Source organism: Mesoplodon mirus (genome assembly GCF_964341445.2).
Source record: "Mesoplodon mirus genome assembly, chromosome: 9".
Taxonomy (NCBI): Eukaryota; Metazoa; Chordata; class Mammalia; order Artiodactyla; family Ziphiidae; genus Mesoplodon; species Mesoplodon mirus.
The window spans coordinates 39,451,552-39,476,661 of NC_138985.1; the positions used below are offsets into that span (position 1 = coordinate 39,451,552).

At 36.2% G+C, this 25,110-nt stretch overlaps 1 protein-coding gene across 5 annotated transcripts in view; it reads left to right on the forward strand.

The window, feature by feature from the left end:
• RUNDC3B (RUN domain containing 3B) overlaps positions 1-25,110 on the forward strand; it is a gene marked incomplete at both ends in the record, with an annotated part of 153,899 nt that overhangs the window by 62,689 nt on the left and 66,100 nt on the right. For 4 of the 5 annotated variants that reach the window (XM_082632762.1, XM_082632760.1, XM_082632758.1 and 1 more), the window contains 3 exons: positions 4,074-4,207; positions 11,244-11,329; positions 22,763-22,852. In XM_082632762.1, the coding sequence (XP_082488888.1) occupies positions 4,074-4,207; positions 11,244-11,329; positions 22,763-22,852 (310 nt within the window). The remainder of the gene's footprint in view (positions 1-4,073; positions 4,208-11,243; positions 11,330-22,762; positions 22,853-25,110) is intronic. The other variant, XM_082632759.1, reaches the window with a different exon arrangement.

Genomic DNA, 25,110 nt, shown 5'->3' on the forward strand with positions numbered 1-25,110 from the left:
TAAAAACAAAACATGAGTATATTGCATGATGTGACTATATTATTTAAGTTAGGTACCTTAAATAATATTAAGGTAGGTATCTAAAGTAATATTAAGTTAGGTGTCTAAGTTAAATAATATAGAAGAGTAATTTTAGAATAACATTGGATCTTAGAGATCACAGGCCATTTTAAGTTGCTGAAAATGAGGCAGTTTAGTGGGAAAGACATCACATAGCTGGTTAGTAGCAGATCTCCTTTTAGTCTAGCAAACTTTCACCATTTATTTCTGTGCCTAAAATGAATTAGAGTTGGATTGATGAGTTGGGAATAAGTTTTGAAAAGCTTGTTTAACTTTGTCTTTGGTAAAAAGTCAACTACTAAAAACATATAAAATTGAAAGCACTTTATACACTTACAATTGTCAGCAATGTTAAAAAGAGGATTGTTAGTGACAGCATAATTCTTCTCCTGAATAAAATTTCTTCAAAATGTAGGCTAGTCCGTTTCTTGCTATATGATTTGCTTTTCTGGTTCTTTTTAAAGAAAATGAGAATATCTTTGCAGTGATTATTTATTACCTCAATAATTATTTTTAAAGGCATGATCAGCCTGTAGCTTTGTTTTTTAATTTTCCTGTTGAATATTGGTTACAGACTAATAGCCCAAGTACATCTTTTGCTAGCAGTTAATCTGTGTTTAAGTAAAAGTGATGTTCAAGTAATAATATCTCAAATAACCAATTGAACACTTCTATTATTTTTAATTAACTTCAACCTTTTTCATAGATGCAGAAATTATTTAATTATTTAAATAAAACCCCAGGATACATGGACAATTTACATGAGAGTTCATTTGGAGGTTCTGACAAGGGACTCTTAACCCACATCCTTCTGAATGTGAAAAATTCAGGGTCTTGATTTAAAAACTTCATTTTGGAAATGATGCACATGAAAGAGAAAGGAAGGCAGAATCAAGCCAAGTCATCCTCTCATCTCGTTTGTTGAGTAGGTAGCAGTGTTGTGAAGATACTACTGGTATACTTAAGGCCCTGCAAGTCATGGCATCGTGTCATTTTGTTAATTGTTTAGTTTTTCAGTTTGTTAGCTAGGAAATCTTGTCATTATCTCTTGGGTGAAAGTCTTGTAGACAGCATATCCTACACATAGCAGGAATCCTAAGGATTTAGCACCCATTTCTTCTCTGTTTAACCTAAGCCTAGACTTTTAGTTTCTCTATATCTTTTTTCCTCTCCTCCAAAAGGGGGCTTTGTTATATTCTTTTGGTTTTCAACAGCTCTGCTTTGAAACTTCTCATAAATTAATTTCCTCAGTCATGTCAAATTCATGAGAAGATTTAAAATAAAGTCACCAAAGAAGTCTTGTGATTCTCCTTTTGCGGTCCCTGGCAGCGTATGGTACTCATTTCTCGAGGGAAGTGTAGTAGCTATTCCTCATTTTTAAATTGTGGGACAATCCTAATTAATAGAAGCCAAGGAAAATTAGTCAAGACTAGATTTTAGGGAGGTAAATTTAGAATGGTTGATATGGTAAAAGGTTGGATTAGGGAGTAAATTTTAAAGATTTTTCTAGATTCTAAGCAAGTAATGGGAAACACTTCACTGTGCATCTCATTCCCACTTTGCAATGCAAGGGGACCTTGGGTCTCTTGACTATTTGTATGATAATAGTAATAACAGTAGTAATCATTGTTAATATTTGTATTAGGCTGTATACTAATTGCTGCACATACATTATTTAATCCTCACAACAGTGTTATCATGTAGATACCACCATTATTGTCAGTTTATAGAAGAAACTCAGATTGGTAGAGTGACGTTAAGTCATTTGCTTAAGATTGCATGTCTAGAAAGTGATATAATTCTGGTCCACCAGGCTCAAAAGCTCATATTCTTACCATTAGGCATCCTGTTTCCTCTCCAAATGGCTAACAAATTGATAACATGAAAATTGCCCCAAAGACAGACTATACTGAGATCCTGTTCTAGGAACTTTTTTTTAACTAAAGAAGAGAGGGGGCAAATAAAAGTGATGGGGAGAGATTGAGAAAAAGAAGGAAGCTTATAAACATTCCTATAGATTTCTATTTTTTGGTAGTGAGATTTAATTATTAAGGAGACATTTGAGTTATATAGATGTTTGAGTAAAGATTTCTAGATGCTTTTGTATTTTTAGTTATTTGTAGACAAAGCTAAATGTATTTGTCCAGGATATTTGATATCTGTAATCTAGCATGCAGACATCTTTTCTCTTTTTTTTTTTTTTTTTTTTTTTTTGGCGGTATGCGGGCCTCTCACTGTTGTGGCCTCTCCCATTGTGGAGCACAGGCTCCGGACGCGCAGGCTCAGTGGCCATGGCTCACGGGCCCAGCCGCTCTGCGGCATGTGGGATCCTCCCGGACCGGGGCACGAACCCATGTCCCCTGCATCGGCAGGTGGACTCTCAACCACTGTGCCACCAGGGAAGCCCGCATGCAAACATCTTGATACCAGATTGTCATTGAGCTGTTTCTGTAAAAAAGATACTAATTAGATTTTTTAAATTCAAATTTCTATATGCATTGCAATTAAGATCTTGTTTTGTGTTGATTAACCAGTTGATTTGTTTAGTAAATATTTATTAAATGCCTGCTATGAGCCAAGCACTGTGTCAAGTGCTGGAGATAGAATTGAGGACAAATAAGATACAGTCCTTGCCTTAGTCATCTTACCACCTAATATGTGAGACAATCAAGTAAGCAGATAATTATAAGGGTAAGTAAGCTCAGGGTGATATGCCAGCACGTAGGGAGGAGTAACTTACTGCAGAGATCACACGTGGCTTACCAGAAGAGGAGCCCTTGGAAATGTCCTGCATGATGAATAGGGGTTACCTATCATGATATGTGAGCTTTCTGTTGGTTGAGTAACCATACTATTAGAAATACCAGGGGGATCTTTTAAAAAATACCAGTGTGTAGGCCCACCCCCAAAGATTCTGATTATTTAGTTTGGGTGGAGCCCAGACATGAGTACTTTTTAAAAGAAGCCCAGTCATTCTTATGGGCTGCCCTGGTTGGACACCACTCAAATATTTCAGCCATTGTTCCTAAAATGCTGCTTGTGGACAAGAACACTTTAACTCTTTTTGATGTTGCTTAGAGAGAACATGTTACTGGGGAAAAGAAGATTGAGATAAATATTAATTGAAAACAAAGAAGCAGAGATTTTAAAATATAAAAGCTAATCTTTCTTCATTAAGATTGAACAACTTCCCTAGGTAAGAATAATTATTCCAGACACCTGAAGAAATATTAAGATGTCTCTCATGTCCCATTTAAAAATATTCAGAGTAAAAAATTGTTCCCCTGGACCTACTACTCAAAGTCCTGCATAGAAATATTAATACTAATATAAGATACACACAAAAGAACATTTGTTCTTGAACAATACATAATTACCCAAATCTGGAAGATTAGAATGGTAAATGCCTGAAGGACTTGTCACGGGTTGGTGACTAGAAGAGAGCAGATGAATGACAGTTAGATGAAGGTTTGGGTAGAATGGTAGTGAATGGGTGGGAATGATTAGTGAATGCAGGAGTCTCACTGATTATAGGTACTTACAGACCACATATTGTTTCATTTCTTTGAAGTATTCCTCTGAAGAGGAGAAAAAGTGTTGCCTTTTAATTTTTTTTCTGTTTTTCCAAGAAGAGGAAGCTTCAGGATGCAACTGGTGACGTTTAAATTAATGCTTAACTAGAACCACAAAGAGGCATACCTGCGTGCTCTCTGAAAGACTGTGTTAGAATAACAGGATATTAACCTATAAGATTTTTTAGTGTCTAGACCCTTTTTGCTTCATTTAATTTAATTTTATTGTTGAGAAAACTATGATCCAGATACATTAAACAATTTGCCCTAAGTAACACAACTAGGTAAAGGTAGAACAGGACCAGACTTAAGGCTTTTTGACCCCAGGTGCCCTTTCCACAATCACACACTCTACTGACATTTATTTCTCAGAGTTTTATTGTTCTTGAGTTTTGAATTTCTAGTCTAGTTTTATTTTGTATTACAATTTGTCTCCTGAAGGTCAAGTAACCTGGTTTGGTTATGAAAGTCCTCGTAGCTTCTGGGACTATATCAGAGTGGCTTGCCGGAAAGTTTCACAGAACTGTATCTGCAGCATTGAAAATATGGAAAATGTCAGTTCCTCTAGAGCTAAGGTAAGGCATAAATAATAATGTGCAGTATGTGTAATCTAATCCTAAGCAATTTTGACCCAAATAGAAAATTTTGAGCTCTTTGCGATATAAAATCTTTCTTTTCTTTGTTGGAATTAAGCACTTGACCAAATTTAACATCTTTCAGAGACTTGTTTCATTTTTTATTTTTAGTAGCATATAATTATTTTAGAATGCTCTTGAATCTTCACTGTTGCCTTATAAATAGCAGGAAGGTATGAAGCGAGTAACTATGAATTTCTTTTTTGAGAAGCAGAGTAAAATATTTCCTAGTCGCTGAAGTTTCTACATTTCTTGAATTACCTGAATCAGTGACTCTTAGTGTCCTGCGCTGGCAGTCCGTAATGTCAAAACTGTTTTCACATAGTACCAAAATGTTATTTGCCTTTTGCACCGGGTTGATATTTGCACTGCTTATGCAGAAGCAATGGTGGGTAAGATTAACTGGTGCCTTAGCATAAATTAAAGCAGTAGCATCAAACTATACTAGTAGGCATTGAGTTCTTCCTCACCATACATTCAGTTTTAAAAACAAAAACCAGTTTCACTTAATGTCCATGATGGTGAAGTAAACATTATTAATTGAATTAAATCTCAACCTTTGAGAAGCTGTCTTTTTAATATCTTGAGTGACAAAATGGGAAGTATGTATACAGCATAGTGACATATGATGGTTGTCTCAAGGAAACGTACTCATGCAGTAGTTTGAATTGTTAACTGAACTAGACACTTTGGTCATGTAATACTATTTTTACTTGGAAGAAAAACATTCAAACTAAAACAACAACAACAACAAAAAAACATTCAAACTATAGCCTTTTTAGACGTAGGCATTTTGTAGACATTTCATAAGATGGATGAAGTAAACCTGTTCCTTCAAGAAAAACAGCTTGACAGTATTTGTTGCCAATGGTAAAATTAAAGCTTTCCAGTAAAAATTAGAATTTTGGAAAACTTGTAGTGTATTCACCATCTTAAGCTCGATAACTTCCTAGTACTTAAATGCTTTTCTAATAACATTGATGTTCATATTAACAAAAATATATTTATATTATTTAATGGAATGTGTCAGTATTTTGTAGACCTGCATAACTTATGTTTTTTATGTTTTTATTTTATTTTTTTAAACATCTTTGTTGGAGTATAATTGCTTTACAATGGTGTGTTAGTTTCTGCTTTATAACAAAGTGAATCAGTTATACATATACATATGTTCCTATATCTCTTCCCTCTTGCGTCTGATGTGTGGAATAATAAAATCATGCATGGGTAAAAGATCCATTCAAAGTGTAAGAATGTAATACAGTATGAAACATTCATTGATATGGTTATAGAGTCCATGTTGCAATTAACCTTTAAGAAATTATCACTTACTGAGTTTTGATTAGAACCAAAGGAGAATATCATCCACAATTATCTGAAAAGGCTATTCAATGATTCCTTTTTCCAATTATGTATCTATGTGAAGGTAGATTTTCTTCACATGCTTCAACCAGAACGACCCATTGTAACAGATAGAATGCTGAAGCAGATATCTAGTTCTCTTTTATTAAGCCATACATTAAAGACATTTGTAAAAATGTAAAACAGAGCTCCTTTTCTCTCTAATATTTTTTTTAGGGAAAGATAGTTATTTTTTCATAAAAATATGGTTTTCAGTGTTAACATATAATGAGTTCATTATTTTTTAAATTACTATATATTTTTAAAGTTTCCAGTTTTGACTTGTAGTGCAGTAAATATGGTTAGATATAACCTATGTAAAAACCCTTTGGAGTCCTCAAAATTTTTAAGATTGTAAAGGTCTGAGCTGGTGACATAAGGTATATTAGCTTTAGTATAGTAGTTTATTTATTTTTATTGGTTTGTCATAGTAACTTTCCTTACCATTTTTGACACTTAAGAGTTACAGAATGAAATAAAAATGAAGTAGAAAATAAAGGTTGAAAATACTAGATATGTACGGTTTTAAGATCTACATAATTTAATTCAATTCATTATTTGACAATCATAACCTTATAAATTACATGTCTGTATAATAAACAAATGTATAACAGTCATCTTTCAACAGTGTAGTTTCTAAGTTTATTGTACCTGTATCCATTTTTATTTTTTTCTTATGGAAAATTTTTGGTTAGCAAAATTGACACATATATTGAAATTAAATATTTTATAAAACATGGACCAAGTACCTAAATTTTTAAAAATTTATTTTTACTTTTTTCAATATAATTTTTAAAGGATACTTTCCATTTACAGTTATTATAAAATATTGGCTCTACTCCCTGTGTTGTATAGTGCATCCTTGTAGCCTATCTTACACCCAGTAGTTTGTACCTTCCACTCTCCTACCCCTATACTGCCCCCCGCCACTGGGGTGGGGATAACATTATCCTATTGTTAGGATAAGCAGCCTTATCCCTTGTTCCTTCTATGATATAAATTTAACATATTAGACCAATTTCTGAATATACTACTCACATCAACCATTCATACATCCATGCATCCTTCCACCTGATAAATTTTTACTGAGCACCTATACCATGACAGAACTGTGAGTGTAGTCTTTAATACATTCTTAGGACTTATGTCCCTAATCCTTCCTAGTTATTCCTGGTCTCATCTTCTTGTTTACTTTTTCCTTGTTCAGAAGCTGGCCTTGTCAGTGCTTTGTCCCAGAGGCTGGTTAGCCAAATTTTCTACTGAAAGAGGCAGAGGCAGAGAGAGGGTGTTAATCACAGACACACCAGAATTACCAAATACTAGAACTTGGCAATTAGATATCGTATTGCAAAGAGGCCATTTTTATGTTCATTTTCTTTTACTGATTCACAAATCTACCTCCTCTTTTAACTACCACTCGACTTTTCCTATCCCTAGTTCTTTAGTGTGATGGCCCCAAACCTGGATGTCAAACAAATTGGAGGGACCCTGTAAACACTCCAGGCTTTTATTTGTGACCCCAGAAAGGCTATACCTTGGGAGTAAGGGAAATTAAAATGAAGACCAGCCCCCAAAAGACCTAAAGGCGGTGTCCTTGAGTGGTACAAGGTGGTTTTCAAGTACACTGTCTGTCTACCAGAAGAAAAGTAAATCTACTCTAGAGAAAGGTAGCATTAGAGTTGCTACAAATTTTCCTCCACAGTGTCCATTATTTAATCAGAAATCACCAGGTATATCAGGAAACAAGATTAAATGAATAAAACTAAGAAATATAAAAAAAAGACAATTGAAACAGACCTATGGGAGATGCAGATAATGGACTTTTAAGTAATTATGATATAAATAAAGAAAATATAAAGATTAATAATACTAGAGAACTGGAGTATATAAGAAAATCAAAATAGGAAGCTACAGGATATTCATTCTTATAGAACTTGTACAAAAATCGGTCATTTGCTAAGTTGTAATTCACCTCAATGAATTTCAGAGGATTGAAGTATAAAGTATGTTCTCTAACCACAGTAGAATCAATAATAAAAAGATAACTAGAAAAATGCTTATATAAGTTGAATTTGAGAAGAATTTCTAAATAACTCATGGATGAAAGAAGAAATTACACATGAAATTGAAAAACATTTGGTAGGTAATGATAATGAAAATATATAAAAAATTGTGCTTAGAGGAGAATAGATAGGCTTAAATAGGCTTTTATGTATTTTTTTTAAAGAAAGGCTGAAAAATCAGTGATCAAAGCTTTCATCTCAAGAAGCTTAAAAAAAAGTAATAAACCCAAAGTAGGAGGAAAGAAATAATGAAGAGCAAAAATTCAATTAAATTGAAACAAATGTACACTAGAAGAATATCAACAAAACCAAAAGTTGGTGTATTTTGGTTTTTAAAATTTATTTGTTTGTTTGTTTGTTTGTTTAATTTATGGCCGCATTGGGTCTACGTTGCTGTGTGCTGGCTTTCTCTAGTTTTGGCCAGCAGGGGCTACTCTTCGTTGTGGTGTGCAGGCTTCTCGTGGCATTGCCTTCTCTTGTTGCAGAGCACGGGCTCTAGGTGCATGAGCTTTAGTACTTGTGGCAGGTGGGCTCAGTAGTTGTGGCTCACAGGCTCTAAAGCGCAGGCTCAGTAGTTGTGGCACACGGGCTTAGCTGCTCCGTGGCATGTGGGATCTTTCTGGACCAGGGATCAAACCCGTACCCCCTGCATTGGCAGGCGGATTCTTAACCACTGTGCCACCAGGGAAGTCCCAGTTGGTGTTTTTAAAAAGATTAATATAACTGATAAGTTTCTAGCAAGGCTACTCAAGAAAGAAAAAAAAAAGAGAGATTATATATTACCAGTATCAGTAATGAAGAGGAGGTAAAACCCATCGACCCTACAGACATTAAAAATCCTAAAAGAAGGTATTATGAATAACTTCACACCTATAAATTAAAAAATTTAAATGAAATGGGCAAATTATTTGAAAACTGTCACTTACAAAGCTAACACAAAAAGGAAGAAAGCATCTGAATATTCTGATGTCTACTAAAGAAATTGACGCTATAGTTTAAAATCTTCCCCTTGCAGCTCATTTTTAAATTGAGTTATCTTTTTCTTATGGATTTGTAAGAATTCTTGGCATTCTACAAATGAGATTCTCTTGTCAGATACATATAATGCAAATATTTTTGTCCACTCTGTGATTTGTCTTTTTACTATCTTAAATGATTACAGTTCATCCCCTGAAATAGGAGGGAAGGTAGAGTGTATGGGTATTAGTTCAATTAGGTTGGTTGGTTTGGTGGCATGAGTTTCCTGTCTTCCACTTGTGTCTATTTTTTGTTTCTTCATATAGTAAAGTAGGGATAGTATTGTAACCTGACTCACACACAGTTCTTGTGAGGATTAAATATCTTAATGTGTAAAAAGCTCTTAAAACAGAGGTAAGCATGTATTAATGACATTCTTAAGAAGTGTTGACTACTTTTATGAATTTTTTTGAAAAACCTTTTGTGGTAAACAAACAAATATTTGTGTCTCCCAAACAATAACAGCAACCTTCAGTGGTTCACCATTATCTGATAAAGTCTAAAATCTTAAACCTAATTTTCAGCTTTTCCCCCTTTATGGTCCCAACAAGCTTTATATCTTCTGTTTCTTTTGTTGAAAGAAAAGAAACTGTTAAAATCAGCACCATTTATTATGACAATATAACAAAGAATTCCACAAACATCTAAGGACAGGAAACTAGGTGCAGCCCAGTTTTGTGTGGATTGAAATTAATAAATCAGGAAGCAGGACTTTCCCCCATATTTTTTATCTTAACAATAGCACAGTCTCCTGTGTCTAACTTTCTCTGGAGAGTAGCTTTTCCCGCTTCTGTTTTAGAATGTAGCTTTTTGATTCAAGCCACTACTACTAGTCTCTGTGTCTTTTAGATGAAATTTTAAGAAACTTGAGACTGGGAGCTGGTGCTTGCCTCTTCCTTCCTCTGTTCCAATCCGCTACAACTAACTGTAGGTTCCCCTGGGCTGACTCAGCAGAAACAGTGGACTGAGCACAGGGCAAGCTAAGGGATTTTTAGGTTAAAAAAAGGTGGGCAAATTGGTGGGCAAACTGACTGGCATGCTAACCACACCCATATCATTCCTTTATTCCCAACAGTACTGCTGCTTGTAGCCTGCTAGGTTTTTTTTTTTTTTTTAATTTATTGTAATTTATTTTTGGCTGCATTGGGTCTTTGTTGCTGCACGTGGGCTTTCTCTAGTTGTGGCGAGCGGGAGGCTACTCTTTGTTGCGGTGCGCGGGCTTCTCATTGCAATGGCTTCTCGTCGTGGAGCATAGGCTCTAAGTGCACGGGCTCAGTAGTTGTGGCTCGCGGGCTCTAGAGCACAGGCTCAGTAGTTGTGGTGCACAGGCTTAGTTGCTCCGTGGCATGTGGGATCTTCCCGGACCAGGGCTCAAACCTGTGTCCCCTGCATTGGCAGGCAGATTCTTAACCACTGCACCAACAGGGAAGTCCTAGCCTGCTAGGTTTTTCCACGTCTGGATTAACTCCGTTTTGATCCTTCTGTCTGACAGTTTTGGTGAATTCACTAGAGTTGTAGACATTTCTACAACTGTAGACATTTCAGTGCTTCTTTTTCCATACTGGTAGTCGACCATCATATATATTGGTTAGTGACACCTTTATTCTTAGCTGCCATTGCAGTGTTTTGAATTTCTATATAGTTAATCTTCATAGATTTTCTGGAGATGTGTGAAAGGGTTGAGTGAATAGGAAAGTAATTGAATTATAAAATTCTCAATAAAAAATATAATCTTTATAGTCTTTCATTCTAAACAAAGAATCCAGAAGAAATGCTTTGGATTATAAAAATACTTAACTGGCTAGTCCCAACTATTGAATGATGTTACCTCTTTTCAAAAGTAAAATTAAATTTTTCATATTTTGTTAGAATTGTGTGTTTTCTGTGATTTTGTTCTAGAGTATGCTTCTGGGTGTTTTTGTTGTGTGTTTGTTTTTTCTGGTTTAAATTTTTGGTAATAGTCGAATGCTCTGGAGGCACCAAATTCAGTAACTCATGATTTGGATGCATGGTAAATAATGAAATTTGGTTGTCTGAAACCTTCCTCTGGAAAGATTAAACAAGTGGTGTGAGGGTGATTATTTTTATTAATGAGAACGGACTCTTTTCTTCATGTTTTATAAAGGGACTCATTTTAATTGGCATGTTGATTTGGGCATTGAAGTAAAGAGAGATGTCTTGTGATTTCCTTCTAAAATTCACAAGAAGTCTCTAACCCAAGTTAAGTCAATATTAATGGTTATGTCCCTTCAGATGCTAGAAAGTTAATCTGACATGATCTACCCTACACCTTCAGAGAACAAAGTATATACTATATATAATTAAAATTTACCTCATCTTATCTACTTAAATATTTTTTAGTCTTTATCAAATGCATATTTTGAGTGAGTTATTCTTTGCATATTAAAATGTTTATATTTTTATGACATAGCAGGCAAAATATATTTTAACTTCTAATTTTTTTTTTCATTTTGATTCTTTTTTCTTCCTTTTAGGGTAGAGCCTGGATCAGAGTAGCACTCATGGAAAAACATTTATCTGAATACATCTCTACAGCTCTGAGAGACTTCAAAACAACCAGGTTTAAAAGTCCTTTTAATTTTCAATATATATTTAAAAGATTTACCAGAAGTCTTAGCAGTAAGAATAGATGAAGACGCATTTGTTTTTAAAGTCCTCACCTATTTTATTTCCTCCTTTTTGTACTTCTCAGATAAATCCACTGTCTTCTCAGGAAAATGCAGTTTCTCAACTAAACATACATCTTACCTTGGTTTATCTTTTCAAGCCTCACATTCTGCCTGGAATATCTTTTTTCTGACCAATTTCTGATTCTTACTTTTTCAACACGTGAAGTTTCCTTCTCTCCACAGACTTTTTTCTAACCAATTTGAAGAAAAATCTGTGAAATTCCTATAGCATTCTTTCTCTTTCCACACCACAATATTTATTTCATTGCTTTTAAAGAATAAATGAATCATTCACTTCTTTAATTCTTATATAATATAATTAATGATTGCTCAATTGTCTTTTTAGGGCAGTCTATACCAATGTTCCTCTTGGGTTGTAAGATGGTACATTGTGCAAAACATGACTTTATTAATTTTTTATGATGGTCAAGAAAAGGTTCATATTAGGACAACAGTCATTCCTACTCAGCTGTGGTCTGCTAATCTATATTTATAGCTTTTGTTAAAGAAACCACTTTTTTCCCATTTCAGTAGTATTTGTAAATGAAAATATTCAATATTTTCAATATCCTAGATATGTACTATTCAATACAGTCGCCACTAACCACATGCCACTGTGTAAATTAAAATTGAAATTAAGTAAAATTACTGGGCTTCCCTGGTGACGCAGTGGTTAAGAATCCATCTGCCAATGCAGGGGACACGGTTTTGAGCCCTGATCCAGGAAGATCCCACATGCTGCAGAGCAGTGAAGCCTGTGGGCCACAACTATTGAGCCTGCGCTCTAGAGCCCACGTGCCACAACTACTGAAGCCCACGCACCTAGAGCCCATGCTCCGCAACAAGAGAAGCCACCTCAGTGAGAAGCCCGTGCACTGCAATGAAGAGTAGCCCTCACTCGCCGCAACTAGAGAAAGCCCACACGCAGTAATGAAGACCCAGCACAGCCAAAAATAAATAAATAAAATAAATAAATTTATTTTTAAAAAAAGTAGGGCTTCCCTGGTGGCGCAGTGGTTGAGAGTCCGCCTGCCGATGCAGGGGACACAGGTTCGTGCCCCGGTCCGGGAAGATCCCACATGCCACGGAGTGGCTAGGCCCATGAGCCATGGCTGCTGAGCCTGCGCGTCTGGGGCCTGTGCTCCGCAACGGGAGAGGCCACAACAGTGAGAGGCCCACGTACTGCAAAAAAAGAAAACAAAAAACAACAACAAAAAATAAAATTACTGATTCAGTTCTTCAGTTGTTTTATCACATTTTAGGTGTTCACTGGCCTGTGTGGTTAATGGCAACCAAATTGGACAGCACAGATATAGAACAGTGCTTCATAGCAGAAAGTTCTATCAGACAGCACTGCCTTAGACACTTCTAAATTACCATACTTATTTCTACCTCGTTAATCATATTTCTTAAAGAAGAGAGTGACTGTAAACCAGTTTTGACAGAAAATTAGGAATATATATACAGAAATCATGTATCTGGAATCTTAATTTCATGTCCTGATGCCATATTTGATATTTTGGATTTTGAGAAAATCTGGGCCTTTATTATGACACATTCTTTTTTTTTTTTTTTTTTTTTTGCGGTACGCGGGCCTCTCACTGCTGTGGCCTCTCCCGTTGCGGAGCACAGGCTCCGGACGCGCAGGCTCAGCGGCCACGGCTCACGGGCCCAGCCGCTCCGCAGCACGCGGGATCCTCCCGGATCGGGGCACGAACCCACGTCCCCTGCATCGGCGGGCGGACTCCCAACCACTGCGCCACCAGGGAAGCCCTATGACACATTCTTTTAGCTAACTAGCTGATACAGATTACAATATCTTTACTTAGGTGTCTCTATGTTTTTAGGTAATAAAACAAAAATTTTTTATTTGTAAGATACAAAGAAAAAAAATTATCATTATAAATTTGACCAGGATATAAAGACTTTTAACTCCAAGAAGTATTTGCATAAAGTAAATCTGATATATGCTTATTGAATTCTTTTAAAGCAATATGATACTCTTGAGATATTTCTAAAGATAGACAGTGAGATGATAATAAACTCTTAGACATTTGAAATAAATCTTATGCAATGAAACATTTGTTTTATTTATCATCACTAGTAAATACATTTAATTATGGCAGATAGTAAATATTGAAGATAATAAGGCTTCAAAAATAAAAGTAGTATCAGAATCTCATAGATCAAACCTAAAAATCCTAAATTAGTGAAATCAAAACCAAGTTTATACCATAATTATCTCCTGTACAATAACAAGATAGTCTTTTCTAAATAGAAAGTAAAGCATTAATAATCTCTCTAGGGTTTCCCTGGTGGCGCAGTGGTTAAGAATCCACCTGCCAATGCAGGGGACATGGGTTCGAGCCCCGGTCCAGGAAGACCCCACACGCCACGGAGCAACTAAGCCCGTGTGCCACAACTACTGAGCCTACTCTCTGGAGCCCGCGAGCCACAACTACTGAGCCCATGTGCCACAACTACTGAGGCCCGCGTGCCTAGAGCCCATGCTCTGCAACAAGAAAAGCCACTGCAATGAGAAGACCACGTACCGCAACGAAGAGTAGCCCCTGCTCGCCGCAACTAGAGCAAGCCCGTGTGCATTAACGAAGACCCAGTGCAGCCAAAAATAAATAAATAAAATAAATAAATTTAAGAAAAAAAAAATCTCTCTAAGTTGTTAGTCTTGTTCTTAGTTTACACAGTTGGGTGGGGTAGAAGTAGTACTTGAATAGACTATTTTTAGAGGGAGTAGCTTAAATTTTTTAAGGGAAATCCTTTTTGCCTTGTTTTTAGGTATTAGCTTTTTTTTTTTTTTGAAAAAAGGAAGTGATTCAGCTGTAAAAAGTTCATGAAGTAAAAATGTTCCTGTAACAATATATAAACATATATTATTCAGATATAAACATGGCTTAGTATGTGTTTATACACGCACAGAAATACATCATATTTATATACACAGAAACACACACAGTATTTAAATGTGACCATGATGGCTCTGTAATTATCAAGAAATGAAGTGAGTAGTTAACTTCAGAACTCTCATCCTAAAAGTTAACTAAAAAAAGGCAGTTGCAAAAAGACAGTCTTTTTTCTTAACTATTTACACTACTTTTTTTTAACTGAAATCAAACCAGAGAAACTTAATTAATTATAAATACATTTGATTGTGAACCCCTAGCGAAAACGTATGTATTTGGAAGATTAGGTTTGTAAAATAACAAGCGTACTTTTGGAAAGAAGAGTTATTCCTTACCTTTTGTCTGGATTCTCCCTGACATAAGCGCTTGTAGAACAATGAGAAATGATCTCTAATTCTTTAGGAATCTGGAGAGTATCTGAATCAAGTGATTTCTTCTTGTTCTACTCTTCACAGATAGAGAGTAATGAGGTCTTTTAAAATGGTGATACAAGTGTTTACCCCAATACAGAAGGAGGAGCTACATCAGCTAAGACAGGCAGCTTGAAAGTACTGATCAGTGAAAATCCAAGGATAAGATTGGGTAGAGGAACTGTGGGGAGCACAACTACGATAAATCTTCTGAAGTACATGACGATCGCTCCAAAGTATTAGAGAAATTCATGTGATCTTTTTGCTACGGTGGAGGATATCTTGGTGAGCAACTGAAAAAATCCTTGAAGGTTTAGGGATTGGGGTGTTCTTGGGAAAGAGCCAGAGGTGGGAAGTTGGCAGACTCAAGGAGAGAATCCAAGCTAAAAAAAAAAAAAAAAGGAATTATTTTGGTAGGTTACTGGGAAAACCTAGAGATAGAGAAGTAAGGTAGCAACTGAATAATTTGCTCAAAGTTTTACTTTCTCCTCACCCGCAGCCTGAAAAATAATTAGAAAAACTAAGCTAAAGAATACAAATGTGACATTTGAAACAAGATCGAAAATATTCTGGTAAGATTTTGAAGTAACAACTGTGGAAAATATAAAGTAGAGAAAAAATTACTGTGTGGAATCCTGTTTATTACTTTGCAGTTGCACCACAATATTTCATTTATGATGACAAAAGTAGTGTTCAAAGAAACGTTAATCTTCTCGTTATGATAGTAGGAGTAAGAGAAGAGTAACGTATAAAGTAAAACTTCAGAATTACTCAGCTGTCACAAAGGGGGAAGAAAAAGGAGTGGATAAGCACTTTTCTAAAGGATAGAAGAGTAGATAGGGTAGTGATACATTACCACACCTTTCAAGAACTAAGAAGGCCTGTAGGACTCTGAATCTGTTTGAAAGTTTTACGTTATTAAGATGAAAAAAATAAACGTCATTAAAAGGTGCTTGTGGACTGCTGCTACACAGCACATATAAAGTTAACTCGAAATGGCTCAGACCTAAAAGTAAAGCCCTTAGAAGAGAGCATAGTGTAAATCTGCATGACCTGGGATTAGGTGGTAGTTTCCTAGACATGTTACTAAACACCCAAGCAGCAAAAGGAAAATAGATAAATTGGACAGAATCAAAATGTGGAGCGTATCGCTTTGAAGAATATCTTCAAGAAAGTGAAAAAACAATCCACAGAACTGGAGAAAATATTTGCAAAGCCTATATCTGATAAGAGACTTGATTGTGAAATATATATAAAGAACTCTGACAACTCAGTAATAAAATATTTTTAAATTTTAAAATGGGCAAAGAATCTGAATAGACATTTTTCCAAAGAAGGTACACAGATGACCAAGAAACACATGAAAGATGTGTAACATCAGTAGCCATCAGGGAAATTCAAATCCAAACTGCAAGATACCACTGCACACCTGCTAGGATGGCTATGATCAAAAGAACATATATGGGCTTCCCTGGTGGCGCAGTGGTTGAGAGTCCGCCTGCCGATGCCGGGGACACGGGTTTGTGCCCTGGTCCGGGAAGATCCCACATGCCGCGGAGCGGCTGGGCCCGTGAGCCATGGCCGATGGGCCTGCGCGTCCGGAGCCTGTGCTCCGCAACGGGAGAGGCCACAACAGTGAGAGGCCTGTGTACCGCAAAAAAAAAAAAAAAAAAAAAAGAACATATAATAACAAGTGTTGGTAAGGATGTGGAAACATTGCAACAGTTATACATTGATTGTGGGAAAGTAAAATGCTGCAACCACTTTGAAAAACAGCCTGGCGATTCCTCATAAGGTTAAATGTAGAGTTACTATATGTCCCAGCACATGAATCCTAGATAAATAGATACAGATATCCAAGAGAATTAAAACCATCTGTTCACAAAAAAAACATGTACACAGATGTTCATAGCATAATCCATAATAGCCAAAAAGGCGAGAGAACCCAAATATCCATCAACTGATGAAGGGGTAAGCAAAATGTACATTCCATGCAGTGGAATATTATTCAGCCATAAAAAGGAAGGAAAAGCTGCTGCTGCTGCTCCTGGTCCTTGCTTATGTGCTTGTTCTGTGGGACCTGGTACCTCATTTGTGAAGTGGTAGCTGAGGAGGGTCTGGAGCTCGCCACGGCCGATGAAAAGCCCAAGGAGTCAAGACTGAAGACAACAATCATATTAACAATCAAGACAATCATTTTTGTTGTGATGGAATGTCTCTCCTGTCAGAGGCTGCTTTCTTCTAGGTCCTATCCCCGTTCACCTCTTCCTTTAGTTATCACCTCTCTCTTTCCTCATCCTCAATCTCTTTCCCATTGCTGGGTCATTCCCACCCACGTAGAAGCATATACTGGTATCTCCTACCTTAAAAACAAAAACTTCTCCCTTGAACCTGTATTTCCCTCTCATACTGCTCATTTCCATGTTCTGCTTCATCACCAGACTTCTCAAAAATCTTTATACACACTTTCATCTCCTTACCTGAGAGTCACTCTTTATTCTCGTCCAGCTTCTGCCTCTCACCACTCCACCAAGGATAATTTTAAGAGAATACCAATAATCCACAAACTACCCAAACATAATGGACATTTCTCTGTCCACATTGTACAGCTAAAATAGTTGAAAACTTCCTCTTTCTTGAAAAACCTCTCTGCTTTTAACTTATATAGCATTCCCTGGCTTTTCTTTCTCCCTCTATAACTGCTCTTTCTCAGGCTTCTTTTACTCTTCACAGCTTCTTAGTGTCAGTATTCTCTGGGCTCAGTCCTCTGTTGTGTGCTCTTCTTTCTCTTCTCAGAATTTCATCCATCTCCCTGGAACTTTAAATACCACCTGTATGGTGGTGGCACCACATTTAAACCTCTAGCTAGATAGTTCAGATTTCCTGATTCCCTGCCCCACCCCATCCTGCAACCCTGTTCACCCACTTCTTGGCAAATGGTTTCGCTGCCCTACTTACATGGCTGACAAAGTCAGAATCTGAAATTCATGTTTGATTCCTCTTTCTCCTTCATTTTTTAATATAAATTTATTTTATTTCTGGCTTCATTGGGTCTTCGTTGCTGCACGCGGGCTTTCTCTAGTTGCGGCGAGCAGGGGCTACTCTTCGTTGCGGTGCACGGGCTGCTTATCGTGGTGGCTTCTCTTGTTGCGGAGCATGGGCTCTAGGCGCGTGGGCTCAGTAACTGTGGCTCGTGGGCTCTAGAGCGCAGGCTTAGCCATGTGGCGCACGGGCTTAGTTGATCCACAGCATGTGGGATCCTCCTGGACCGGGGCTCAAACCCATGTCACCTGCATTGGCAGGTGGATTGTTAACCACTGCGCCATCAGGGAAGCACCTCTCCTTCATTCCTTCCAGTCATTCCAGTAGCAACTCTTTTTGATCCTATCTCCAAAATCTATCTCGAATCTGCCCATTTACCTTTATCGCCATGGCTGCAAGAGTAATGCGTACCTCTCTCATCTCTTGCTTATACTCCCCTATTGGCCTCCCAACTGAGATTCCAGTTTGCCCCCTCCCAGTAGCCACCCAGCTTCCAGCTAGTCTTCTTAAAAGGGATCCTGTCAGTTCCCACTTTAAACATTGAAATGGTTTCTCATTACTTTAGCCAGCAGGCTCTGCAAATATTTTCCCTGGAGTCAGACCCTGGATTCGCCACTTTCTGGCTGTGGAATCTTGGGTAAATTGCTTACTCCCTCCATGGCATAGTATTTGGTGGTAAAGTTAAACAAGATAATTCATGTAAAGCACTTATAACTGTGCCTGGCACTCAGTAAATGTTTACAATTATTGTTAATGTTATATGGCCTACAGAGCCCTGTGTGATCAAACTTCTCTGGGCCTAAGGTCTCAGACTAAACACTTGAGAATGTCTTTCCTAATGACTTTCTTCAAAGTTGGGTTCTCCTTTAATTTTTCTCTACCTCAACAACTTATTTATTTACTTTATACGGCTTACCATCTCTGATTATCTTTTTTCAGCCTGTCTTCTCCCCTAGACTATAAGCTCCATAAAGAGGGATCATGTTTACCTTGTTCACCATTTTATCTGTAGGATATAACACAGTTCTTGATATATTATGTATTTATTGATAAAAATAATTAAAGAATCTCACATTCTTAGCAAGACCTTTTGGAGATTGATTTTTTGGCCAGTTTTTCATTCTGATTCCATTTGACTTAGAATAGAACATATCTTTATAATGCTGTAATTTGTTTTGTATGTCATGAGGGAGAATCTTCTTTATCTCCTCCCTTCAAGTTTCTTATGTAAGGACTAAACTGGGGAAGAGAACAAGATGTTGATAAAGAAATTTCTTTGCGGGCTTCCCTGATGGCGCAGTGGTTGAACGTCCGCCTGCCGATGCAGGGGGCAGGGGTTCGTGCCCCGGTCCGGGAAGATCCCACATGCCGCAGAGCGGCTGGGCGCGTGAGTCATGGCCGCTGAGCCTGCGCGTCCGGAGCCTGTGTTCCGCAACGGGAGAGGCCCCAACAGTGAGAGGCCCGCATACCGCAAAAAAAAAAAAAAAAAAAAGAAATTTCTTTGGTTTATAAGATAAGCTTTCTCATATTTTAATATTGCACTTTTAGTGTATGGAATAACTTATGACTCAAAAAAGGAAATTTTGAAGCATGATATTGTGCAGTATCAACATCATCTATTCTGGTTGTTCACTTTGGATCCCACTCAAAGGATATTTGTTATTGAAGTACCTGAAAGGCCTTAAAATAGTCTTTCAGAATGAACACTAAGGATGGCATTATAGACACATATTTCAACTAAAATTAAACTATATGTGTTAATAAAAAGGGTATTATTCTTATTAGGGTATTATTTTAAATACTTTTCTAGTTTCTAATATATTTCTAGTCAACATACAAATAATTGGAGAGAGTATACCTAATAGAAAGTGGGAGCTTTTCTTCCAGACCACAGTAATATCAAATAGTTGCTCACAGTTTTCCTTTGCTTCTAAAATACAAAACTTCTTTAAAGATATAGTCTACTATATAAATCTTTAAACAGAAGTTTTTAATATATTTTTCACCTTGGTACTTTCAATATTTATAATACATTTTTGCAAGTCAGTATGCTCATTTGGTTAGATCCTGCTCATAAAAATATTTTCTTTAGAACAAAAAATATTTTCAACAAAAAAAAGGGAATTTTTTTAGTATATACGTTACTATTATTGGATTAGTCATCTTAGGCTTTGCTCTTGGCTCATTGGTTACGTAATCTTGGTTATATAAGCAAACTTTTTTAATGTTCCAATTTTTCTCTGAGATAAAATGAAGAAATTGAAAGCTTACAGTCTTTAGAAGCCTTTGAAAATATTGATAACAGGAATCAGGTTTTCAGTCAAAATTATTGATATGTTGGTTTGATTAAGGGAATATAAAATTAATTTTTCCTAATAGCTTCTGCCTCTCTAATATACATGAATGAGTGTGTTGTCTTTGATTAATTAAGTCTTTGATTAAATGATAGAAATATAATCTTTTTCAGATCACTTCAGTATTCTTTTAAATATTGTTATTTTTAAAATTTGTTATCTCAAACTTAGAAGTGCATTTACTGAAATTTTTTTGTTTTTTTAACCAGGACTAATAATGAAAAGTTCAGCATACAATGGGCAGTTCTCTTAACTAGCCTTTCCTCTTCCATTTTTCTTCCCTTCCCCTCTGTTGCAGTGAAGACTGTTAAATTAAATCAGGTCTCTGCAGCATTATGCTTCATGCTTGGTTTTATTTGAGTTGAATTATTGATTTCACGTATAGCAAGCACTTCACTTATATGGGTTAGCTTAAAAAAATCAGTAGTAAAACAAAAGCCAAAAAACCTCAGTAAAACAATATGATATACACACATATAAATGACCTTTAGGCTTAAAATTTTTTCTAAAAACCAGTTAGTTTTTGTTTGTTTCAGGTATTTTTCATTAGTTCCTAATATAATATTAACATTAGGAAACAAGCAAGAATAGTTTTGATCTGACTCCTAGAATGTACTTTAAAACATGGTGGGCTCAAGGTGGCAAACAAAAGTAGACCTTTTCTTATATAGGGAAGTACTAGGAATAATGGGTGATTGCCAGTGTCAAAAGCCAGAACAAACACATGTGTCCCATAGAATGTGGTGGTCTAGAACCATTGGAATCATAGTTCTTCCAGGAGTTGATAAAGTATTCTGTCAACAGCCGATTTAGCCATTGGGGCAGGGACAAGATCTCAGATATATAGATTTGTGTAAATATCTTTTAGACAAATCTATATATCTTAGATTACCTTTTTGTGGAACACCTCAGTTGAACATGTAGAAATTACTTCCATTTATTTTACTAATCTTTGTTAGGCTGGAACTTTTAGTTTTTCTCCTTTTATGTAAATGAATAAAAACAATTCCCATATTTCCAAGGAAACAGAAAACATCTAATCCAAGCTAGTCTTCCCACCATGTTTGTTGACAGCCTTACATCTGTCAGAGGGTAAAGAGTTGTCTCTTATTTTTCTGTGTACTTTTTATTCATGTAAAATTCCTTAAGGTCCATAACAGAGGTTAAATTCTCTTTAAATATTTTTGTTTTAAAAGAAGTATTATGATTTAACAGAAAATATGTGGAACTTAAAGTAAGAAGGATTGGTTTTCCTCCTTGATAAGTTTATCAACATAAGCTTGGGCAAATTGTTTTAACCTGACTCACTTCTTGGTGGTGAGTTTGAAATGAATGACAATTCCTTCAGCATTTACTTCATGGGCTTTGCAATTATTAAATAGTATGATTGTAAAAGAATTTGGTAAACTGTGGACTATTCAGTATTGATGATAGTACTATAAAGTTTACATGCAGCCTTTATAAACTCATGACTATAGAAAAGAGCAAGACAAATTTCATTTAATAAGAAACTTTCCTTTTAGTTAGTGGGGTGTTATAGAGTGGTGTTGACTATGTGTAATATAAATAGTTATAACAATTTAATTATCCCTGTTACTGGACATAAACTAGTTTTTGCATACTATTATTTTTAAAAAAGTAAATTCAATGATCTTACATTCTTTTGTGGAAAAATACCTTAAGCCCATATTAAATAATATTTTTTTCAAAATATTTATTTTAAATATTTTAAAATAAAACTTTAGTACTTTAAAAATTAACATTAACCAAAACAGAAAGCTTTCCAGGAATTAGCAAGGATAGATTCATATTCACTTTTTGTCAAAGATATGATGAATACTTTTTTTTCATACACAGCCACCTTGCTAGCCCATCTGCCCTATTAGTATTGTAGTGTTAAAGGTTAGCATAAATTACTTTTTTTTTTTTTTTTTTTTTTTTTTTTTTGCGGTATGCGGGCCTCTCACTGTTGTGGCCTCCCCCGTTGCGGAGCACAGGCTCCGGATGCGCAGGCCCAGCGGCCATGGCTCACGGGCCCAGCCGCTCCGCGGCATATGGGATCCTCCCAGACCGGGGCACGAACCCGTATCCCCTGCATCGGCAGGCGGACTCTCAACCACTGCGCCACCAGGGAGGCCCAGCATAAATTACTATTAATCACACCTTCCTAGTTCTTAATTTAGTTAATAACCTTTGGAATTACAGAAAAATAGAATGTATGTTTGTGTTTGTTCTATGTATAGAATAATAATCTACATAGTATTGAAAATAGACCAGTATAAATGACTGTGAATTTACCACCTTTCAGTTTACATTTATATTTGCTTCACTCTTAGAGAAAAATGCTAGACACTGTAGACCCCTTGAATGAGTCACTTTGGGGATTTTTTTTAAGAGAGGTATAAGCACTTAGGATGATTTTCTTTGTTACGGTGGCAGCAATATCTGCAAGACTTGAGTGATCCAAGTATGTTCCTGTTGTGACAAATTAAATGAAATTTAGTTCTTTCTACTTCAGCTTGGGCTCTAAGTGATTTCTGTAGATGAAACTTCAGTCAGTTTTTAATATTTATGTGTTCACCCATTTCATTTTTTAGGAGATTTTATGAAGATGGAGCAATTGTCTTGGGTGAGGAAGCAAATATGCTTGCTGGCATGCTGCTTGGACTCAATGCTATTGATTTCAGGTATTTCATCGAACTATATGCATTATGACTTAAAATTATTCTACCTCATAACAGTTTCTGCTTATGATTGTTTTCTTTCAGTTTTCTAAGTAAAGCACACAGTTGGATATTGATTTGATTTATGTTGTTCCCTTTCGAATGAGATCAGTTTTCTAAATAGGTTTGCGCTCAAAAAAGAGGCTGTCTCAAACTTAGGGAATTAACTGACAGCCTTGCTCTCTAGTTTGGGTAAAAAGAAAGCTTGGACCACATCCTGCCAAGCAGAGAAGTCATGCACTCTGGTAGCACTGGAGGAAGGTTTTGGATCTCATCTCTTAGTATTTTTCAACTACTGCTTTAAAATGAAAAAGAAATACACTAAAAGAAGTTTCAAATCCAGAAAGATTTTCATTGTCTCATGTGGTGAGATAAAGAGGATATTGACAGGCTATCTTAGGATGTTATGTTTCTTGTTTTGTATCTAGAATATTAAAAATTTTGTTAATATTTGCTTTTATTATCAACAAGATGAATTGATTTCAGAATAAGATTACAGGTACTAAAAATGGACACTGTAAGTTCTTTTTAGGTTGATGGCAGCATCCTTTTGCATTTCTTTAATTGATCTAAGATTTTACATTGTACTAAAAGTAAAAGGTTTGTCTAGAATAAGAACTGAAACATGAGAATGAAGGAAGTATTTTATATATATATATATATATGTGTGTATATATATATATATATATATTTTTTTTTTTTTTGCGGTACACGGGTCTCTCACTGCTGTGGCCTCTCCTGTTGCGGAGCACAGACTCCGGACGCGCAGGCTCAGTGGCCATGGCTCACGGGCCCAGCCACTCTGCGGCATGTGGGATCTTCCCGGACCGGGGCACGAACCTGCGTCCCCTGCATCAGCAGGCGGACTCTCAACCACTGCGCCACCAGGGAAGCCCTATATTTTTATTGAAATATATCACTTAAATATATCGCTTAAAATATATCACAAGAATATTAACAAATAAGTATAAAACTTAAATGAAAATCTAGTTTTCATTTTTAGTTCATTTTTTGAACTAAAAAATAATGCTACCTAGTTTCACTGAGGTTAACTTTTTCTAGTAAATCACTTCTTTTTCAAAATACTTTTCACTTTGTAAGTGTAACTTTCCTCTATTTATAATTTGATAATTGGGATTGGGTTAATTAGCTTAACTCTTTATGATGAACGTGATGGATGCAGTTATGAAGGTTGTCTTTATGATCCCTCTAAGGGTGTTAACTTTTTACATGGCATGTTGCTGGCTCTGTCCAAATACTTTACAACTTAATTTATTTTTTGGTTGGAAAAAAAAAACTGGGATAAGAATCTAAACTTTTGGCTTATTGTAACCCACTGATACTGTATAGAGGGAAAGTGTCTTAAAGATGCATTAGTAATGTTTCTATAAATGAAGGAAAGCCCATGTAAAATGTTGCGACTTTGATTCTTTCCTTACTCAATTCTGGAAAAATACATACCGCACCCTTGATATTAACGTATTAGAACAAGTATTTCAACAGGCAAATTTCCCAAAGAAACCAGAAGGTAGTGGTTCATATGTGAATTCTTTTCTTTTTTTTTAAATTAATTAATTTTATGTATTTATTTTTGCTGCACTGGGTCTTCGTTGCCGCTTGCGGGCTTTCTCGAGTTGCGGCTAGTAGGGGCTATTCTTCCTTGCCGTGCGTGGGCTTCTCATTGCGGTGGCTTCTCTTGTTGCAGAGCACGGGCTCTAGGCATGTGGGCTTCAGTAGTTGTAGCACGCGGGCTCGGTAGTTGTGGCTTGCGGGCTCCAGAGCACAGGCTAAGCAGCTGTGGCGCACGGGCCCAGCTGCTCCGTGGCATGTGGATTCTTCCCGGACCAGGGCTCAAACCTACATCCCCTGAATTGGCAGGCGGGCTCTCAACCACTGTGACACCAGGGAAGCCCCATGAATTTTTTTGTAATTAGACCTTTTTAGGAGATATTAAGTGTCACATGAGAATTTGTAAATGTGAACAACAAGGCTTCATTTGAAAATTCTCTAGCGATGTCTTAAGAATTATAGTATGAAATAAATAATGTTTGAACAGATTTCTCAGTAAATTTTACTTTTGCGTGATATATTTATGTAACAGTGTTATTAACTCATACAAGCCTTTGTTATTGATATGGAAGGTAGAATATCTTTATGAGGTGTTTATAATGTCACACTTAAATTACAAATAAAAAATTCACCTGCAGTTTGATGAAACAAAT